We start from the raw sequence: 23175 nt of genomic DNA, 5'->3' as shown, positions 1-23175 counted from the left end.
AACTAATTTCCTGCTTCTCCAGTCTCTGGCCATTGAACAAAATTTGTGCTGTTTCAGTCACAGCATCCTTTCATTATTGGCTGTCTGAATCCAAATGGAAAAAGAACCTTCGCCACCACCGAGGCAGGGGGCTTCTGCTGAGCTATGGTCCAACGATCAATCTGGTAACGTCCCCTCTAAAGAGCCTCAGGGATAAAGTTCTAAACTGAAAATAAAGTCACCTAAAACACTCTAATGATGACTTCTACAGAAACCACTTAATCAGGCTCAGCTGTGAAGGTTTATCAGGAAGTCAGGCTGATACCGGAAAACATCACCACTTGGGTAAAAGATAAAAGATACTTAAGCATGAGTGGCTCCTAAAATTGAAAAGCTAACTAATTAAACTAAGCCTCTTTAAAAAAAAAAAAAAAGTAAAGCCAGAAAAGGCAAAAGCTAGCAGGAAAAATATATTCTTCCTTCTGAGCATAAATAAGTGGGAATTCCGAGGAATCACTGGATTACTCACTTTAAAAATTTTGTCACTTAACGATTTCCAGATAAGTCACCAGAAACCAGCTGTGGACCTTGCTGTGCATTCTATTTCCTTTTTACTCATGTCCACGTTATGTACTGAGCACCGTCCTAGGTACTATGGTTGGGGGGACTGGGTGTAAGATGAATGAAACTGTCACTCTGTCATCAAGAGCCTAGTACTACTGTTAAGACCATGCCAGAAAACTTTAGGAGTATTTACCCATTCTACCACCCCTTTCCCTGGGAACTAACACCCTAACACTGATCCACGTAGTTGTGACATAGGATTAGCCATATTTACACAACCTGGCTTCACCCCTCCTGGCCATGTTTGACCTATGGAAGGCCACTGAGAGTTCCTTCCAGAGAATTTGGAAAGGAAGAAACAAGCAGTCTCTCTGTTGGCCAGAAATCTACATAACAGTACCCTTGGACTGCGGAGGCCCACGTGGCACTATACAGCCTGTGAAGCAGAGAAAGCCAGACTGCATAAGAAGAGAATAACGCCGATGTATATTCGTATGGACAAGTGCTAAAGAAGGAATACCACCTGGGTTCCTGGCAGCTCTCAGTTCCAGGGCAGACCATTCTGAAGCCTGCCAGCCTCACCACCCTTGTAGCTCTATATCAAGCTAGCCTAAGGTAGTTTCTGTTATTTGCAACCAAAGAGCCCTAATAAATACAGAGGGAGTAGGACCACAACACAAATTCATCTAAAGCACAACATGATGCTGAGTTGGCTAGCATTCTGCTTCATTCACCTGAACACATCTTGAACAGTGAGTGGCACAGTAAGTGATAAAAGATGGGGGTGTGAGTCCAGTCTCTACCCTTTGCCAGTCCTGTGACCTTGAGTAAATCCATTTAGCCCACACTCAACACAGTGCCTCCCACAAAGCGGGTACTCAAAATATATCTGCAAGAGGAAGGACTCTGGGCAAGCAGCCACCTACAGACTGGGTGCACTTACCTCTTCAAGACATTTCTCATCAATAAAATGGGAATAATAGTGTCTCTTTATGTATCTCACAGAATCAGAATGTACACAATCACTGTGTGTTTAAAAGTCACTAAAAGCTTCAGAATGATGGGCAGGTCAAACAGAGACCCACTCGGATTAAACAAACAATATTTATTTATCTAAAGCAAGGGCTGGCAAACTACAGCCCACAGGCCAAATCCAGCCACCACCTGTGTTTGTATGGTCCACAAGATAACAATGGTTTTTACAAATGAACATTGGCAACCAATTTGATGGTAGGGAATACTAATTTTTAACCCCAACTCAGGTAGATGTTATCTCCCCCCAAAAAAGAATTCCATTCTTTTAAGAATTATATGCTTAGTAGACTTTTATTGTAAAAACTATACTCAATTACTATTATTATAATTTTAATTTTGTCAATAAAAAATGTGTGCACATTTGGTTCTCTCTTGTTACAAAGCACCTATACAGTATCTTGATTTTGCCTATTGGCCCACAAAGTCTAACAAATTTACTATCTGGCTCTTTACAGAAAAACTTTGCCACTTTTAATCTAAACAATGTCCCTGGGAATTCCCTGGTGGTCCAGTGGTTAGGACTCTGACGTCCACTGCAAAGATTACAGTCCAATCCCTGGTTGGGGTACTAGGATCCTGCAAGCCACGCAGTGCACCCATAAATAAATAAATAAACAAACAATGTCCAAGAAGTCAACTCAGTCAGGGACATAGAACCAAAGTTATCTTCTCATCAGCACTATTATTTTTAGAGTGCAATTTTGCAGAAGATGGGGCTGTTTACAAATGCATATTTTGCCAGATAGCAGGGTAAACCCACAATAATGTCTGAGTAAGTGACAGTCACATCAGACCTTGCAGAAGCTCAACTATCCACTTCAAGCCCAGGCTTACACAGGCAGGGCCAGCCTGGCGATGTGCTCACCAGGGTCAGGAACACATCATCAATCTAGACAGTATGTCTATGGAGTACAGTAAAGTACCAAATATTCATCGATCACCCTCAGCCTCCCAGATTAACACACTGTGGTCGAGGTTCATTCTTGAACCTAGATCTGTAAAACAAGAACCAAGGTCTATTACCCATAAAATCTAAGGTCATAACGATAGTTCTTTAGACCAGCCATTAAGCCTGTCCCACAAAACAAAACTAGGTAACATGCATCATACCTGCGTAAACCCTGGAAATAAGTGATTATGTTCACCAACATAATTAATAACAATAATAATGACAAATAATTTTTAAATATAATAAATAAAACAAATACTAATAAAATAATTTTAAAATATTTTGGAACACCTATACTAGGCATATAAAGGTGCATAAGAAATGGACTTTCCTAGGCAAGAAAACAGGATATATGAGTCTCTTATGTAATACTATATAAAACAGATGAAAAAAAGAATAGCACTACTTAAAACACAGGGTTAACACAGGACCTTAGAACTTCAAGGTGGCCTCTGAATAACATTCATGGAAGCCTAAGCGCCCACAAGTATACAGCTTGAAAACCACAATAAAAGACAATCAGCAGCTCCAGAGCTCTGTGTCTTCTTTGTCCAGAATATCAGGACAACAATAACAGCTATTTCCAAGGTTTGCGAGCATTAAATGAATTGATGATTAAATATTCTTTTTAGTGAGTAGCACACGGTAAGCACTCCGTAAATATTAGCTATTAGTATCTTTTTTACTAAATAGCTGTCATCACATTGTATATACAGTAAATATAATTATTCATTCGGATTATTTCTCTTTATTAGACTATACGTATTCCCATATTGTCACATAGTCTTCATTGGCATGTTTTTAACTTAATGAGCCACAAATGGCACTTCAGTTTTACTTTGATTTGGATTTATGTAATAATTAGTGAGGGTAATTATCTTTGCATACATTTATTAATTGTATATTTTTCTTGTTTTGTCTGTTCATGAGCCTTGTTCAAGAACCCAGTGGGAATCTCCATGGTTTCTTAAAATTAACGTTGGTTCAAAGTGAAAAGAAGCTTACCTTCTGGGCACCCTGTCTTAAAAATGTGCTGGCAAAAGTTTCCAAAACGCAGTTGAGAAAACCAGCCCCTGTGATTGAAATCCTGCCTTTTTGAATGAACTCTGTCCTGCAAAAAACAAAAATATACATCTTTGTAACACAACGTTGTAAAGCAACTATACTCCAATAAAAATTAAAAAAAAAATATATATATATATACACACACACACACACACACACACACACGTTTGGTGTCATTGGTGTCACCTTTGGTGTCATTCTATATTTGAATATTTAAATTATAGGGATTTCCAACAGCATTATTACCACTTATAATCAACACAAAATAATATCCATAATAATTCAATAATTGCCTATTACAACAAAGATTTTATCAAAAGGAGACTTCCAGTTTATATAATATAAGCAACGTATTATATTCAAATTAAAGACTATTCATTTCAAGTTGCTAAGAAAGTAGATTTTAAAAGTTCTCATCACACACACAAACTGTAACTATGTGAGGTAATGGATGTGTTAAATAACCTTATTGTAATAATTATTTTACAATATATACATATATCAAATCATTACACTGTACATCTTAAACTCACACAATATTACATGTCACTTACATCTCAATAAAGCTGGAAAGAAGAGAAAACACATGGGTACATTATGCTGTTTATAAAAACTGCAGAAGACAGAATTTTTATTTATACCTAACAAATAATTCAATGATCAAACTGTAATAGTCAGGACAGTCAACAAACTTTAAGAATCTCTACCTGACCCAAAATAAATAAATTTAACTTATTCTAAGTAAATATATATATATATATATGTGTGTATTTATATATATATATTTCTCATTCCATGCTACAAAATGTCTTGTTAAAATTGAGTATGAGACAATAATCAGCTGTATGACCTCAGGTAAATTACTTAGATTCTCTTAACTCAGTTTCTTCCCATGAAAATTGGGAATAATTATAGTATCTTCCTTTTACAACTAGTGTCAGAAGTAAATGAATTAATACATACAACAGGAACATGAACAGTTCCTGACACAAAGTAAGGAACTTATTATATGTTAGCCACCATTACTAAAGAGAGAGAGACAGACAGAGACAGGAAAGAAGCCTGGAATGACTTCTTTAATCTTTGATTAGAAAAGGAGGTGAGACAGATTATATGTGCCACTAACCTATTTAAAGTTCTACCAATATTGGGACTTCCCTGGTGGCACAGTGGTTAAGAATCTGCCTGCCAGTGAAGGGGACACGGGTTTGAGCCCTGGTCCAGGAAGATCCCACATGCCATGGAGCAACTAAGCCTGTGTGCCACAACTACTGAGCCTACGCTCTAGAGCCCGCGAGCCACAACTACTGAAGCCCGTGTGCCACAACTACAGAAGCCCATGCACCTAGAGCCCATGCTCCATAACAAGAGAAGCCACCGCAATGAGAAGCCAGTGCACCGCAATGAAGAGTAGCCCCCACTCACTGCAACTAGAGAAAGCCCGCACACAGCAACGAAGACCCAACACAGCCAAAAATAAATAAATAAATACATTTATTAAAAATAAAAAAAGTTCTACCAATATTAATTATCTCCATTTCATAAAGCAAAGATTTGAATAACACTTGAGAGTGATGTCATAAAGATGGCAGGATAGGAAGCCCCAGGCCCTCATTCCCCCACAGAGACCCCAACTTATGGGCCAAGTTGCCTTTATGAGAAGTGCATAAACCAGCTAAGAGACTGCAGCACCCCAGGCAAGTACAAAGCCAAGCAGAGCCACATTGAAGTGAACAAAAATGTTTGCTGCATTTACCTGCCACAGTCCCCCATCCACCCAGCACAGGGCACCACAATCAGGAAAAAAACCCTGTCTCCTGGCTTCTCCTTGAAAGGAAAGAAAAGAGCAGAATGTACAGCTAACATTCTGACTTTACAGTGGGCTGTCCAAGGAACTGGTTTCTGTCTTGCCTGACTCAGAAGGCTGAAGGGAACAGCAGCATACTTTGGATGTCTAGGGGCTGCTAAGAAAAGCAAGCATGGTGGCTTGTTATAGCACCAAAGAATCTGCAGTACCACAAACAGACACCAGGGGGAGCAAGAGAATATGAGCTCTTGATAACAGGGGCAAACCTTCTAACTGGAAAATTACACACACAAGCCCCAAAGAGAAACATCCTCACAAAAGACATGAGGGCCACCCCCCCGCAAAATCTCTACCCAGGCTGATGGGTGAAGGTCTTCCCCTGCACAAAGCCAGTCTGCAGAGGTTGGGAGAGGTGGCTGTCTTTTCAAATGCCCAAGTCTCAACAAAAGATCACAAAGTAAACAAAGAAACAAGGAAACAAGGCCCAACCAAAATAACAAGATAAATCTCTGGAAACCAATCCTAAAGAAATAGAAATCTATTAATTACCTGACAAAGAATTCAAAATAACCACATGAAAGATGGTCAATGAGTTAAAAGAGAACAGAGGTAGACAACTAAATGAAATCAGGAAAATGAGGAATGAACAAAATAAGAATCTCAACAAAGAGACAGAAACTAATTTTAAGAAAAAAAAAAAAAAACAGTAATCCAGAAACGGAAGAATAAAATATAAAAACTGAAAAATTCACTAGAAGGGTTAAACACCAGATCTGATCAAGCAGCAGAAAGAATCAGTGAACTTGAAGACAAGTCATTTAAAATTACTGAGTCAGAGGAGAATGAAAAATGAAAAAGAAAAAAGAATGAAGAAAAGTTAAGATGGCCTAATGGACTTACAGGACATCATGAAGTGGTCAATGTGCACATAACGGGAGTGCCAGAAGGAGAGGAGAGAAAGAAAGAAGCAAAAAGCCTATTTGAAAAAATAATGGCAGAAAACTTCCCAAATTTGAGGAAGAAAATGGACATCCAAATTCAAGAAGCTCAATGATGCCAAAGAGGATAAATCCTAAAGAGACCCACATCAAGACTTTTATAATCAAATCATCAAGTCGCAGACAATGAGAGAGAATCTTGAAAGCAGCAAGAAAAAAAGCAACTTGTCACATACAAGGGAGCCCACATAAAATTTTCAGCGATTTCTCAGGAGAAACTTAGTAGTTCACAAAAAATTGGTATGATATATTCAAAGCGCTAAAGAAAAAAAAAACTGTAAACCAAGAATACTGTATTTGTTAAAACTATCCTTCAACAGTGAAGGTGAGCTCTTTGTTTCCTGGTACGTGAGGAGAGGGGATTAAGAGCACTGCTTAAAGGAGGTCCAGAGACGGGTGCAAGCTGCAGCTAACAGCGCAGAACCCAGAGACGGGCACGAGACGCTAAGGCTGCTGTTGCCGCCACCAAGAAGCCTGTGTGTGAGCACAGGTCACTATCCACACTCCCTTCCAGGGAGCCTGTGCAGCCCGCCACTGTCAGGGTCCCAGGATCCAGGGACAACTTCCCTGGGAGAACGCACGGCGTGCCTCAGGCTGGCGCAACGTCACACTGGCCTCTGCCGCCGCAGGCTCGCCCCACACTCCGTATCCCTCCCTCCGCCTGGCCTGAGTGAGCTGGAGCCCCTTTAACCCCGTCCTGTCTGAGCGAAGAACAGATGCCCTCCGGCAACCTACACGCAAAGGCGGGGCCAAATCCAAGGCTGAGCCCCTGTGAGCTGTACAATCAAAGAAGAGAAAGGGAAATCTCTCCCAACAGCCTCAGGAGCAGCGGATTAAATCTTCACAATCATCTTGATGTACCCTGCATCTGTGGAATTCCTGAATAGACAATGAATCATCCCACATTGAGGAGGTGGACTGTGAGAGCAAGATATACTATTTTTTCCCCTTTTCCTCTTTTTGAGAGTGTGTATGTATATGCTTCTGTGTGAGATTTTGTCTGTACAGCTTTGCTTTCAACATTTGTCCTAGGGTTTTTTCTGTCCATTTTTCTTTTGTCTTTTTTACTTTTTAAAAAACTTTTCTTAATAATTATCTTTTACTTTAATAACTTTATTTTATTTTACCTTACGTTATTTTATTTTGTTTTATCCTCTTTCTTTCTTTCTTTCTTTCTATTTTATCTCCCTTTTTTTCTGAGCCATGTGGATGAAAGGCTCTTGGTGCTGCAGCCAGGAGTCAGTGCTCTGCCTCTGAGGTTCGAGAGCCAACCTCAGGACATTGGTCCACAAGAGACCTCCCAACTCCACGTAATATCAAATGGTGAAAATCTCCCAGAGATCTGCATCTCAACACCAACACCCAGCTTCACTCAACGACCAGCAAGCTACAGTGCTGGACGTCCTATGCCAAACAACTAGCAAGACAGGAACAAAACCCCAACCATTAGCAGAGACGCTGCCTAAAATCATAGTAAGTCCACAGACACCCCAAAACACACCACCAGACGTGGACCTGCCCACCAGAAAGACAAGATCCAGCCTCAACCACCAAAACACAAGCACTAGTCCCCTCTACCAGGAAGCCTACACAACCCACTGAACCAACTTTAGCCACTGGGGACAGACACAAAACACAACGGGAACTACGAACCTGCAACCTGAAAAAAGGAGACGACAAACACAGTAAGATAAGCAAAATGAGAAGACAGAAAAACACACATCAGATGAAGGAGCAAGATAAAAACCCACCAGACCTAACAAATGAAGAGGAAATAGGAAGTCTACCTGAAAAAGAATTCAGAATCATGATAGTAAAGATGATCCAAAATCTTGGAAATAGAATAGACAAAATGCAAGAAACATTTAACAAGGACCTAGAAGAACTAAAGATGAAACAAGCAAAAATGAACAACACAATAAATGAAATTAAAAATACTCTAGATAGGATCAATAGCAGAATCACTGAGCCAGAAGAACAGATAAGTGACCTGGAAGATAAAATAGTGGAAATAACTACGGCAGAGCAGAATAAAGAAAAAAGAATGAAAAGAACTGAGGACAGTCTCAGAGATCTCTGGGAAAACATTAAACACACCAACATTCGAATTATAGGGGTTCCAGAAGAAGAAGAGAAAAAGAAAGGGACTGAGAAAATTTTTGAAGAGATTATAGTTGAAAACTTCCCTAATATGGGAAAGGAAATAGTTAATCAATTCCAGGAAGCACACAGAGTCCCATACAAGATAAATCCAAGGAGAAATACGCCAAGACACATATTAATCAAGCTGTCAAAAATTAAACAATTAAGAAAATGGGAATAGGAACATACATATCGATAATTACCTTAAATATAAAACGACTAAATGCTCCCACCAAAAGACACAGATTGGCTGAATGGATACAAAAACAAGACCCATATATATGCTGTCTACAAGAGATCCACTTCAGACCTAGGGACACATACAGACTGAAAGTAAGGGAATGGAAAAAGATATTCTATGCAAATGGAAACCAAAAGAAAGCTGGAGTAGCAATTCTCATATCAGACAAAATGCACTTTACAATAAAGACTATTAGAAGAGACAAAGAAGGACACTACATAATGATTAAGGGATTGATCCAAGAAGAATATATAACAATTGTAAATATTTATGCACCCAACATATGAGCACCTCAATACATAAGGCAAATACTAACAGCCATAAAAGCGGAAACTGACAGTAACATATTCATAGTAGGGGACTTTAACACCCCACTTTCACCAACGGACAGATCATCCAAAATGAAAATAAATAAGGAAACACAAGCCTTAAATGATACATTAAACATGATGGACTTAATTGATATTTATAGGACATTCCATCCAAAAATAACAGAATACACATTTTTCTCAAGTGCTCATGGAACATTCTACAGGATAGATCATATCTGGGTCACAAATCAAGCCTTGGTAAATTTAAGAAAATTGAAATTGTATCAAGTAACTTTTCCGACCACAACGCTATGAGACTAGATATCAATTACAGGAAAAGATCTGTAAAAAATACAAACACATGGAGGCTAAACAATACACTACTTAATAACGAAGTGATCACTGAAGAAATCAAGAAATAAAAAAATACGGAGAAACAAATGACAATGGAGACACGAGGACCCCAAACGTATGGTATGCAGCAAAAGCAGTTCTAAGAGAGAAGTTTATAGCAATACAATCCTACCTTAAGAAACAGGAAACACCTCGAATAAACAACCTAACCTTGTACCTAAACCAATTAGAGAAAGAAGAACAAAAGAACCTCAAAGTTAGCAGAAGGAAAGAAATCATAAAGATCAGATCAGAAATAAAACAGAAATGAAGGAAATGATAGCAAAGATCAATAAAACTAAAAGCTGGTTGTTTGAGAAGATAAACAAAATTGATAAACCATTAGCAAGACTCATCAAGAGAAAAAAGGAGACTCAAATCAATAGAATTAGAAATGAAAAAGGGGAAGTAAAAATTGACACTGCAGAAATACAAAGGATCGTGAAAGATTACTACAAGCAACTATATTCCAATAAAATGGACAGCCTGGAAGAAATGGACAAATTCTTAGAAACGCACAACCTGCCAAGACTAAATCAGGAACAAATAGAAAATATGAACAGACCAATCACAAGCACTGAAATTGAAACTGTGATTAAAAATCTTCCAACAAACAAAAGCCCAGAACCAGATGGCTTCACAGGCAAATTCTATCAAACATTTAGAGAAAAGCTAACTAACACCTTTCCTTCTCAAACTCTTCCAAAATATAGCAAAGGGAGGAACACTCCCAAACTCATTCTACAAGGCCACCATCACCTTGATACCAAAACCAGACAAGGATGTCACAAAGAAAGAAAACTACAGGCCAATATCACTGATGAACACAGATGCAAAAATCCTCAACAGAATACTAGCAAACAGAATCCAACAGCACATTAAAAGGATCATACACCATGATCAAGTGGGGTTTATTCCAGGAATGCAAGGATTCTTCAATATACGCAAATCAATCAATGTGATACACCATATTAACAAACTGAAGGAGAAAAACCATATGGTCATCTCAATAGATGCAGAGAAAGCTTTCGACCATATTCAACACCCATTTATGATAAAAAAAAAAAACCCTGCAGAAAGTAGGCATAGAGGGAACTTTCCTCAACATAATAAAGGCCATATATGACAAACCCACAGCCAACATCGTCCTCAATGGTGAAAAACTGAAAGCATTTCCACTAAAACCAGGAACAAAACAAGGCTGCCCACTCTCACCACTCTTATTCAACATAGTTTTGGAAGTTTTAGCCACAGCAATAAGAGAAGAAAAGGAAATAAAACGAATCCAAATCAGAAAAGAAGAAGTAAAGCTGTCACTGTTTCAGATGACATGATACTATACATAGAGAATCCTAAAGATGCTACCAGAAAACTACTAGAGCTAATCAATGAATTTGGTAAAGTAGCAGGATACAAAATTAATGCACAGAAATCTCTGGTATTCCTATACACTAATGAGGAAAAATCTGAAACTGAAATCAAGAAAACACTCCCATTTACCATTGCAACAAAAAGAATAAAATATCTAGGAATAAACCTACCTAAGGAGACAAAAGACCTGTATGCAGAAAATTATAAGACACTGATGAAAGAAGTTAAAAATGATACAAATAGATGGAGAGATATACCATGTTCTTGGATTGGAAGAACCAACATTGTGAAAATGACTCTACTACCCAAAGCAATCTACAGATTCAATGCAATCCCTATCAAACCAACACTGACATTTTTCACAGAACTAGAACAAAAACTTTCACAATTTGTAGGGAAACACAAAAGACCCCGATAGCCAAAGCAATCTTGAGTACGAAAAACGGAGCTGGAGGAATCAGGCTCCCTGACTTCAGACTATACTACAAAGCTACAGTAATCAAGACAGTATGGTACTGGCACAAAAACAGAAAGATAGATCAATGGAACAGGATAGAAAGCCCAGAGATAAACCCACACACATATGGTCACCTTATCTTTGATAAAGGAGGCAGGAATATACAGTGGAGAAAGGACAGCCTCTTCAATAAGTGGTGCTGGGAAAACTGGACAGATACATGTAAAAGTATGAGATTAGATCACTCCCTAACACCATACACAAAAATAAGCTCAAAATGGATTAAAGACCTAAATGTAAGGCCAGAAACTATCAAACTCTTAGAAGAAAACATAGGCAGAACACTCTATGACATAAATCACAGAAAGATCCTTTTTGACCCACCTCCTAGAAAAATGGAAATAAAAACAAAAATAAACAAACAGGACCTAATGAAACTTAAAAACTTTTGCACAGCAAAGGAAACCATAAACAAGACCAAAAGACAACCCTCAGAATGGGAGAAAATATTTGCAAATGAAGCAACCGACAAAGGATTAATCTCCAAAATTTACAAGCAGCTCATGCAGCTCAATAACAAAAAAACAAACAACCCAATCCAAAAATGGGCAGAAGACCTAAATAGACATTTCTCCAAAGAAGATATACAGACTGCCAACAAACACACGAAAGAATGCTCAACATCGTTAATCATTAGAGAAATGCAAATCAAAACTACAATGAGATATCATCTCACACCAGTCAGAATGGCCATCATCAAAAAATCTAGAAACAATAAATGCTGGAGAGGGTGTGGAGAAAAGGGAACACTCTTGCACTGCTGGTGGGAATGTGAATTGGTACAGCCAATATGGAGAACAGTATGGAGGTTCCTTAAAAAACTACAAATAGAACTACCATATGACCCAGGAATCCCACTACTGGGCATATACCCTGAGAAAACCATAATTCAAAAAGAGTCATGTACCAAAATGTTCATTGCAGCTCTATTCACAATAGCCCAGAGATGGAAACAACCTAAGTGTCCATCATCGGATGAATGGATAAAGAAGATGTGGCACATATATACAATGGAATATTACTCAGCCATAAAAAGAAACGAAATTGAGCTATTTGTAATGAGGTGGATGGACCCAGAGTCTGTCATACAGAGTGAAGTAAGTCAGAAAGCTAAAGACAAATACCATATGCTAACACATATATATGGAATTTAAGAAAAAAAAGTCATGAAGAACCTAGGGGTAAGACAGGAATAAAGACACAGACCTACTAGAGAATGGACTTGAGGATATGGGGAGGGGGAAGGGTAAGCTGGGACAAAGTGAGAGAGTGGCATGGACATATATACACTACCAAACGTAAAATAGATAGCTAGTGGGAAGCAGCCGCAAAGCACAGGGAGATCAGCTCGGTCCTCTGTGACCACCTAGAGGGGTGGGATAGGGAGGGTGGGAGGGAGGGAGACGCAGGAGGGCGGCAGACGCAGGAGGGAAGAGATATGGGAACATATGTATATGTATAACTGATTCACTTTGTTATAAAGCAGAAACTAACACACCACTGTAAAGCAATTATACTCCAATAAAAATGGAAAAATATAATAATGAAGATGAAATTAAGGCTTCCCAGATAAACAATGCTGAGGGAGTTCATCACCACAAGATACTGGACTTTGCCTCATTTATTCATTTGTTCAATACACACTGCCTGAGTGGCTACTATCTACTAAGCACCTTACTGGGTGCAAGAGCCCCACAGGGAAGGACAGTTTCTGTCCTCCAGGATCTCACTGACTAGTGGGAAAGACACATAGACAAGAGGGTGAATGTCACACCAGCAAATGCAGGCAAAGCATTCTACCAGAGGAAAACCACAAGGCCTCAGACAAGAAGGTGTGTGAAGGAGCAGAGAATGTCTGAAGAGCAGCCAGTTATCTGAAAATACCCAATACTTAGTAAGGGGCTTGATCAATTTTTTCCCATAAACATGACTAGAGTATAAGGTGGGTGTGGGAGATGTTAGGAGATAAGGCTGGAAGGACAGATGGAGACCAGATTGCAAATGGTATTCCCAGACTGAGGAGTTTAGACTTTACCCTGAAGGCAAGAAGGACTTCGCCCCTGAGGCCACCAAGTAACAGGTACAGATGAACAGTTACATGTGCACCATTGACTAAAAGGCTTGTTGCCATTCCTTAATGCTTTTAGATGACTTCCTCTCCCCCATTTTCGGCACAGTGCCTGCATTCAATGAGTTCAATGAGTATTTGTTAAATGGATAAATTAATATTAAATTTCTTTACAATCAAAAATATTCCGCAACAACAAAAAACTTCCCCTACCTTCTTATATCTCTAAGGAAAGGAAATGGAAGCCAAATCTCCCATAGGTGTACTTGGGTGTATTTGTACATGTATATATGAGCACATTCACTAACACTAAGAAATATATTGAGAAAACTATGAATTCAAAAAGCTGTGTTTTTGGTAAAAATAGCTACTATAACCTCTTAATTAGACCTTGTCTCTAATTCTCTAATAGCAGTAGCCTCTTCATTTAGATCATGCATATAGTGAAAGGAAGCCTTCAGAATACTTCTCTCTCCCTCACCCTCTCCTGTCTACCCTCTCCTCTCTCCCCTCTCCCCTTCCCCCCCCAACACAGTTATCTTAGCCAATATGACATAAACAGTCTAGGCAACTAGTCAGTCTAAGCAAAGCAGCTTCCACCTTGGACTTAAGCCTATTTTAAATGATTTGCTCATGTAAAACTATATCCTGGTGACACTAATCTTTCCTGTCTTTGTTCCAGATTAGTCAGAGTAGAAATTTACAGTGATTTTAATATTTCAGAATGAAAAGTTGAGCACTCTTACACTCTTAGGAGAAATGTACTCTTCAGTCTGCAAGGAAAACGTAGGTGAGGGATTAATAAAAGTCTCACATCATATTCTAACCAACATTTCTTTCTGCCACTTTTGGGAGAAGCAGGTGCTCAGAAAAGCACTCTCGGGCCTGGCCCACATATAAGAGAATAACAGGGCGGTAAAGCAGGGTCAGGCCCTTGCCATCAATGAGATGAGAGTTTATCCTACTATATTTTAAGACTGCCAGAGAAGGAACTGCTGTGCTTTCTCTCAATAACTCATTGACAAAGCACACCAGACATTTTCTACTTAAAACACATAGCTAACCTAAATCCCTCATGCTAGATAAGCCTCCATTTAAGTTCCTACACAAAACACAGCAGCTTACACAACAATTTACAGGTTTAATTTCAGCTCTTTTTTATTTTTATTTTTTAATTTCTTTGTTTATTTTTTGGGTGCATTGGGTTTTTCGTTGCTGGGTGCAGGCTTTCTCTAGTTATGGCGAGCAGGGGCTATTCTTCGTTGCACTGCGTGGGCTTCTCATTGCAGTGGCCTCTCTTGCTGCAGAGCATGGGCTCTAGGCACGCAGGCTTCAGTAGTCGTGGCACACAGGATCAGTACTTGTGGCTTGCGGGCTCCAGAGCGCAGGCTCAGCAGTTGTGGCACACGGGCCTAGCTGCTCCGCAGCATGTGGGATCCTCCCAGACCAGGGCTCGAACCCGTGTCCCCGGCATTGGCAGGCAGATTCTCAACCACTGCACCACCAGGGAAGTCCTCAGCTCTTTTTTTAAAAAAGAAAGAGAAAAAGATGGATGGATGGATGGATGGACGGACGGACAGACAGAAAAATGGACAGAGCTGAAATATGAACAGACTCTCCAGGCATGAGAATTACAGGTGTTATTTATTTACTTTGCTCTTTTTACTAGTTTCTGTAATAAAGATGTATTACTTGGCAATCACCAAAAAACATCACTAATAATCCCTGAGGATCATTTATATATAAATAAAAAGTTATTCTTTAAAAGGCCCTGTGCTACCAAGAACCATTTTCAGCAAAGGGACTTGCTAACTTTTTTTTAAATGTGTATCCTGCCACTTTTTTTAAATTTATTTTATTTTATTTTATTTATTTATTTTTGGCTACGTTGGGTCTTCATTGCTGCACATGGGCTTTCTTCTAGTTGCAGCGAGCAGGCTTCTCATTGCGGTAGCTTCTCTTTGTTGAGGAGCACGGCCTCTAAGTGTATGGGCTTCAGTAGCTGTGGTACACGGGCTCAGTAGTTGTGGCTTGAGAGATCTAGAGCACAGGATCAGTAGTTGTGGTGCACGAGCTTCGTTGCTCTGTGGCATGTGGGATCTTCCCAGACTAGGGCTCGAACCCATGTCCCCTGAATTGGCAGGTGGATTCTTTACCACTGCGCCAACAGGGAAGGCCCGGGACATGTTAACTCCGGACTTATCCTTCATTTAAAGTCTCATTAAATCACCTCTTGGCTTTCCTTTTCTCACACTATGTAATTCCATTTCTTTGTGTCTTTTTTTTTTTCCCCTCTCCCGTTGCAGAGCACAGGCTCCGGACGCACAGGCTCAGCGGCCATGGCTCACGGGCCCAGCCGCTCTGCGGCATGTGGGATCTTCCCAGACCGAGGCACGAACCCGCGTCCGCTGCATCAGCAGGCGGACTCTCAACCACTGCGCCACCAGGGAAGCCCGCCCCGTCAGCTTTCTAAGCACACCCTGATCTTGTCACTGTTCACTAAGGCACAGGGAATTAAACCCGCATGCTCAGTGGAGATTCACCCATACTGTTGCATGAACCTGTTGTTTGTTAGTTTTCATTGCTGCATACTGTTCTATTGCTTGAAAATACTCCATATTATTTATCCACTCTACTGAAGATGGACATTTAATGTGGACTCAGTTTGGGGCTACTAATAGTTCTGTAAAGTAAATATCTATAATGCATCCAGCTACATATGTGCACAAGTGTCTCTAGAGTGTCTAGTGGTCAAATATCTGGGTCACAGGACACGCACAGTTTCAACTTTTAAAAAATGCCGGGACTTCCCTGGTGGTCCAGTGGTTAAGACTCTGCACTTCCACTGCAGGGGGGCACAGGTTCGATCCCTGGTCAGGGAACTAATATCCGGCATACCATGCAGCATGGCCAAAAAAAAAAAAAGAAACCGGGGGAAAACATGCCAAATGTTTTTCTAAATGGTTGTACCTATATATTTTTTCTTCATTGAATCATTTCCAATTATAATGACTTAGCACATGGTAAGAAATCAATAATGCATTAGGGGCAGAAGGATGGAGAGAGGAGGGAGGGGAGGGGAGAAGCCAAAGAAGAGAAATTTGTGGTACATCTCAATACTTCTGTCAGGGAAATTGAACCAAATGTCTCAGAAGGTCACTTGCTAGTGTCAGTAGGGGGCAGCCTTCACCTGGCTGAGAGATAAGCCAGCACAGTATCTGGAAACGTGTTCAAAGAGGAGGCTCACTCACTCACATGGTGCCTATACCTGACTCACATCTATCGCTTTGTCCATGGGCGGACAGAATTCAACACAGAACACAATGGAATCATGACAGAGCGCACAGCTCAAAGCTAGGAACACCTTTGTGACAGTGAATGACAGCTTATACCATCAGTCTCCTACTCTGGGGTCATTTAAAAATGTGTTTCCTTCTGAATTTGGGGAAATAAAAAAGTTCAGAGGAAACATGGATCTGGAATTAATCCCCAGAGCACACAGCCACCAGCTCTGAATCCTCAAAACAGCAGTTTCCAGAAAGCAAAGCTCTTAATGAGATCCTGCCCCTGAATTAATGACTGGTTGGGTATGGCAAATCTTGCCCAATTGTTTTCACGATGGGAATTTAATTAAAGTGTCTTTGAGAAGGAAAGATGGTTCCACGGATATGCTTGTTGTGATGACATCTCAGTTCTAGTCAGGCTGTTTTCGGCATTCTCCTGTAACCACACAGAGGGGTGGCCCAAGGGACAGGCAGGGCCCAACACTGCTGCGGAGACTGCCCTGCCCATGCGTGCACTGCACCATGCCAGGACACGCGGTCCCTCCCCCCAGCTTACCAGACCCACTTACAGAACTGTGCTTCCTCAGAGACCTAATTCAATTTACAGGGTCCTCCGTCAGCGCTAAGCACTTTTTAGCCTTAACACGAACACACATAATTATACATGTCCTTCTTATATTTTATATATCTGTTTTAAATATATATATCTTTACAGGACATGATTAGGCATATGGTTCCTGGAGTCAGATGGCTTGGACTCACATCTCCTCTCTAACACGGAATGGGGACCCGCCCACGTAGGCAAGTTCCTGAAGCCCAGTCTCCTCTGTAAAACGGGGTTAATCACACCTACTCAAACTTTGTTCCAAAGGTGAATAAGGTAATAGGTGTGAAGCACTCAAGGTAATGTGCGTAAGCATTCGATACATGTTAGTTAATCATACTAACACTGGTAGTAATAATGCTATTTACCACTACCATCACTATGATTCCCATTTGCAGAAAGAAGGGCACAGTGTCTGGGAAGTTAAATGCCCACAGTACAAATCCAGCTCCAGTAAACTCCAAAGTATTTCCACTTCACTGGCATCTAGATGGCACTCAATCCCCATAAACTACTTGGCCAGGAGTCCCTTCCTCCCCATGCTGGCATTCAAGGCCCTCGGAGCTCCAGAACCCTCCATCTTTCCAGCCTTCCCTCCCTCCCTGCTATCACATGTCACACACCCAGCACAGCGGCCACAGAGACCAAACACCCTGCTGGTCTCTATAACCTTCACTCCTAAAGCCCTTTCCCTCTGAGCGGCTCTCCTTTAACCCACCCCAGGAACCACTGGGTTGCGGCCTAAATGATTAACCAGGAGCAGGAACAGGGAGTAAGTAAACGGTGGATCTCAGGAGCCTAGCAGTCCAATGTGGGTAAACATTACAGGGCAGGGTGGCTCAATCTCTTAAAACATAGCATTCATTCTCACAATCTATCTTATTAATAGCCTACCGTGCAGAAGCACTGTATTAAGTCTTTTATATACACATTTCAGTTAATTCTCACTATCTATCTTATGAGGTAGATAATGCTAACCTCATTTTACAGATGAAAAAACTGAGGTTCCGAGTGGCAAACTTGCTAAGGTCACCCAAAGTAACTGGTATGACCACTTTTTGAATTCATACAGGTAACATCAGCTCCTGTGTCCCTTCCCACAATCCTGCCTCCTAGAAATGTGCCTATTCAGTGCAAGCTTACTGGCATCCTAAGTGGTGGACAAAGCTTCAAAATACACAAGTCTGTGAACTGGTCCAACTGGAGGCTTGTCTTGGGATATCGGGCCCACCAGCACGTGCATCCCATTCAGGCTGGCTTCAAGGATGTATGTTCTACGGGGTGGCACAGGGCTCAGCTATCAGAAGGGCTACACACTCAGTTGAATGCTCCACTGTCCCTGTTTCAAAATTCTTATCTATTTATTTATTTATTTTTGCGGTACGCGGGCCTCTCACTGCTGTGGCCTCTCCCGTTGCGGAGCACAGGCTCCGGACGCGCAGGCTCAGCGGCCATGGCTCACGGGCCCAGCCACTCCATGGCATGTGGGATCTTCCAGGACTGGGACACGAACCCGTGTCCCCTGCATCGGCAGGCGGACTCTCAACCACTGCGCCACCAGGGAAGTCCTTCGCATATTTTTTAACAGGGACTCTGCATTTTCATTTTGCACTGGCTGCTGCAAATTATGTAGCTGTTCCTGATCCCATTTCAAACATAAGTCTATACAACACTGCCAACTGCCAGGTCCCTGGGAAGTTTTATGAGATGCTGAGGAATACATACTTCAGTTTAGCAATACCTAATAAAAGCCTCAAATATGTGCAAACCCTTGGACCCATAACGTCTACCTCTAACAATGGGTTCTGAGCAAAAAATCTTAGATGAGGGCATAGACTAGCCTACAAACATATTCATCACATCACTATCTATAATGCAATGCCCAATAATTAAACACACTTGAATAATTTTATCCAATAAATACATTTTTAAAAATCATTTTAAAATGACATATTCAATAAGGAAAGACAGTCCCAAATGCAATGTTAAATTGTAAAAGTCAGAATACCATGTACAGTATGATTCCGAGTCTGTCAAAATTCTGCCCAATGAGTAAATAAATTGTAGCAACTGCAGTACGCTCCTACCATGGAATGCTACGCAGCAATGGGAGAAGAACAAACTAAACTGCTGATACACACAAGATGAAGCTCCTAGACACGACGCCGAACAAAAAAACAACGACAACAAAAAACTGATACGACAGAATACATACTATACGATTCCATTCCATGTGAAGATCAACAAGAGACAAAACTAATCTATAAAGATGGATGTCAGAATACTGTTTCCTCTGGGGTCACTGCCTAGAAACAGCACTGACCTGAAGAGGGCATGAATATATTGTTTTTTCTTAAATGTATCTTGTAACTGTCCTACAATGAACATGTAATACTTGTGAAAAAAAGAGGAAACGTTCTTTTTAAACATGATAATAAAGAATACTTGGAACAAGACTCATCCAAACAGGACGTATGTGAGGGCCAGAAGGTTTTCCTACCTTCAGAAAAGAGGCTGTTGAGTCTTCCCAGAGCAGAGCAGAGAATAAAACAGAACAAGCTAGGAATTACCACTTAGATTCCTCTCAAGACGACACCTCTCTTGAGGTCAGACACGTAGGAAATGGAACAGCCTCCACCTCCAGCACAGAAAATGTCTCAAACTGTAGCTGTGAATTCAAACCAGGAAAACGAACTCAGCTGGTCAATTTTTTTCCCATCTCTTTGCTTAGCTACCAATACTAGCCTTGATTAAAAAGAGGGTGAACAGCTCCCAGGCGCTGACCTGCAACCTGATGGAGGAGGCAGACCCTTACACTGGGAGGACGGTCATCAGGCTCCTGGCTACTGTCCCAGGACCGTTAGGGTTTCTGCATGGCATCGATTCTTGGTTGGTAAAACATTCTAATTTTTAATACCCAAACTTTTTATTTACTAGAGATGGATGGAGGAAGAGAAGGAAAGGGGAGGGTGGAGGGGAGGGGAGGGAGAAAGTAGAAAGGAAAAAAAATAAGAGAAAGAGAGGAAGGAAGGAAGGAAGGAAGGGAGGGAGGGAGGGAGGAAGGAAGGGAGGAAGGGAGGGAGAGAGGGAGGAAGGAAGAGAGGAAGGAAGGGAGGGAGGGAGGGAGGAAGGAAGGGAGGAAGGGAGGGAGGGAGGGAGGGAGGAAGGGAGGGAGGAAGGGAGGGAGGGAGGGAGGGAGGGAGGAAGGGAGGAAGGAAGGAAGGGAGGAAGGAAGGAAGGGAGGAAGGGAGGAAGGGAGGGAGGGAGGGAGGGAGGGACGGAGGGAGGAAGGAAGGAAGGAAGGGAGGGAGGAAGGGAGGAAGGAAGGAAGGAAGGGAGGAAGGGAGGGAGGGAGGGAGGGAGGGAGGGAGGGAGGAAGGGAGGGAGAGAGGGAGGAAGGAAGAGAGGAAGGAAGGGAGGGAGGGAGGGAGGAAGGAAGGGAGGAAGGGAGGGAGGGAGGGAGGGAGGAAGGAAGGGAGGAAGGGAGGGAGGGAGGGAGGGAGGAAGGGAGGGAGGAAGGGAGGGAGGGAGGGAGGGAGGAAGGGAGGAAGGAAGGAAGGGAGGAAGGAAGGAAGGGAGGAAGGGAGGAAGGGAGGGAGGGAGGGAGGGAGGGAGGGACGGAGGGAGGAAGGAAGGAAGGAAGGGAGGGAGGAAGGGAGGAAGGAAGGAAGGGAGGAAGGGAGGGAGGGAGGGAGGGAGGGAGGGAAGGAAGGAAGGAAGGAAGGGAGGAAGGAAGGAAGGAAGGAAGGGAGGGAGGGAAGGAAGGAAGGAAGGGAGGAAGGAAGGGAGGAAGGAAGGAAGGAAGGGAGGGAGGGAGGGAAGGAAGGAAGGAAGGGAGGAAGGAAGGGAGGAAGGAAGGGAGGAAGGGAGGAAGGAAGGAAGGAAGGAAGGAAATTAAACTGGCTTCTCTGCTCCATAAGAGATTCCAGAAGAGTTAATCCAAATTTTGCTAAACTTTCCAGCAGGGTGTTTCTGCCAAGAAGTGTTTACTGTTTGCTGGAGAGTCAGATTATCAACTGGTCATGCTTTATAAGATTAACAGGAACTTTGCACAAAACAGAGCTCCAAAAGGGGTGACAGCTGTATGTCTGCTTTCCACTGTAACCACAGGATACTAATTAGTTATCGAGGGTTCCCAGATCTGGAGGCTCAACAGATTCACCGGGAAAACTTTAAATATATTGACTCCCAGGAGCCAGCCCAAGCCGACAAAAATAGAATCACCACAATGAACCCACACATTTAAACTCCCCCCAACCCTTCACTAATACACAACTGAAAACCAAAGGGCAAAGGAGGATGGGAGAGGAAAAAAAAAAAAAATCAATAGGCATTCACTAATATATTTCAAAAGCTCTTACTTGTAAATGGCACAGAATGCTCTCTTGGCTAAACATCATTGTTTCCAGTTCAATCATCACCTCCATTTTCAATAAAACAGCTTACTCCACTTGTCAAAGTTAGTTACCTTTAAGGAAACACGGCACTTTGAAAACAGCATTTATTCACCATTAGTTCCAACAACAACCTACATTATCTAGTGCTTTATACTCCCCAAGTGTAGGGCATTTATTATCTTATTAAATCTTCACACCACTCTGTGAGGGATCTCAGGCCAGCTTTATCCCTTCTCCCAGAGTCCAACAGCATGTAAGCGACCAAGCAGCGAAAACCAGCAGAGAAGTATCCATATTACTGGGTTCAAGAGTCCCTCTACACCAAACTTCCTACCAAATCCTATCAGACTTCCCCAATCTGCATGTGCCCTTTCTGCCAGTCCCCTTTTCAGCCCATAAGAAGCATAATCTGCTATTCATTCAACAAACGGCCACGAAGCCTCCTCTGTGAGCCCAGCACTGTGCCAGATGCAGGGGTGCAACAGGATGGAAAAGCAGAGAAGGCCCTGATTATATGGACACAAACGTTATCTTTGTAGGGCACTCTGACTGAGTGGAAAATAAGGCTCTTGCCCAGACAACTGCCATATTTACAGAAAAGGCACTGGTGCTCCGTGTTCTATAACTGGCAGTACGTTCTGCTAATTATCTCATCACCCACTAGTGCATGGGAAATGAAGGTCAATATAAGCACAGGGCATCCTGTTTGGGGATGAATACAGTGGGTTTTATTCAGGATATTAGATAACAACACCTTCAAGACCTTTATCATCATGATCGAGGCTTAGGAATCATTCCTAAGTAAAGTTGACAAAGCCAGAATATTTTAATACCTCAGTGAAAACAAGCTTGGAGGTCAACTAAAAAGGCTACTGCCAAATGCATGCAAGTCACCAAACTATCCAATTTGCTCCTGGGAAAAAAATACATCAGAGTACGGAAAAAACAAACACCAACAAAAAATGCCCAACCATTCGTCCCTCGAAACAGGCAAATAATACTATTTGTGAATCACCAAATGAATACTTGAGACTTGGGATGTTTTAATCCAGAAATTTAAAAATTAAAAATATTATATACCTTATTTAACAGAACAAAGAATATTCATGAGTCACTTCAGTGATGACGAAAACTTACTGAACTAAGAACAGCTGCTCATCCGAGTCATTTAATCTGTGTGTAAAGTTTGATTTTGGCTATTTTGTTTCTTTTACTATATTGCAGGTAGGATTTCTTTTGATATCTTATAAATGTTGAGTCAACATAACCAATGTTATTAACCCACATTCTACCAGGCTGAACATCTCCAAATCTCAGAAATAAGGTTGGCAAGCCTCAATGGATAAGCAGAAGCTCTTAGACACGGAAAGGTGAAGACATGAGCCATCATGATGCTCAGTGCTGAGTATGGGATTATGGTCTTGTCACTCAGAAGCAAAACCCAGCTCTG

At 41.4% G+C, this 23175-nt stretch overlaps 1 protein-coding gene across 1 annotated transcript in view; it reads right to left on the bottom strand.

Moving 5' to 3' along the window:
* Window positions 1-23175, bottom strand: part of PRELID2 (PRELI domain containing 2) — an 88387-nt gene that overhangs the window by 32542 nt on the left and 32670 nt on the right. Inside the window, exon 5 of the mRNA XM_082836006.1 lies at window positions 3533-3638. Within this exon, the coding sequence (XP_082692132.1) occupies window positions 3533-3638 (106 nt within the window). The remainder of the gene's footprint in view (window positions 1-3532; window positions 3639-23175) is intronic.

This window comes from Leucopleurus acutus (genome assembly GCF_964270905.1).
Source record: "Leucopleurus acutus genome assembly, chromosome: 3".
Taxonomy (NCBI): domain Eukaryota; kingdom Metazoa; phylum Chordata; class Mammalia; order Artiodactyla; family Delphinidae; genus Leucopleurus; species Leucopleurus acutus.
The sequence above is the reverse complement of the archived record's forward strand: the minus strand, read 5'-3'. Positions and strand labels throughout refer to the sequence as shown.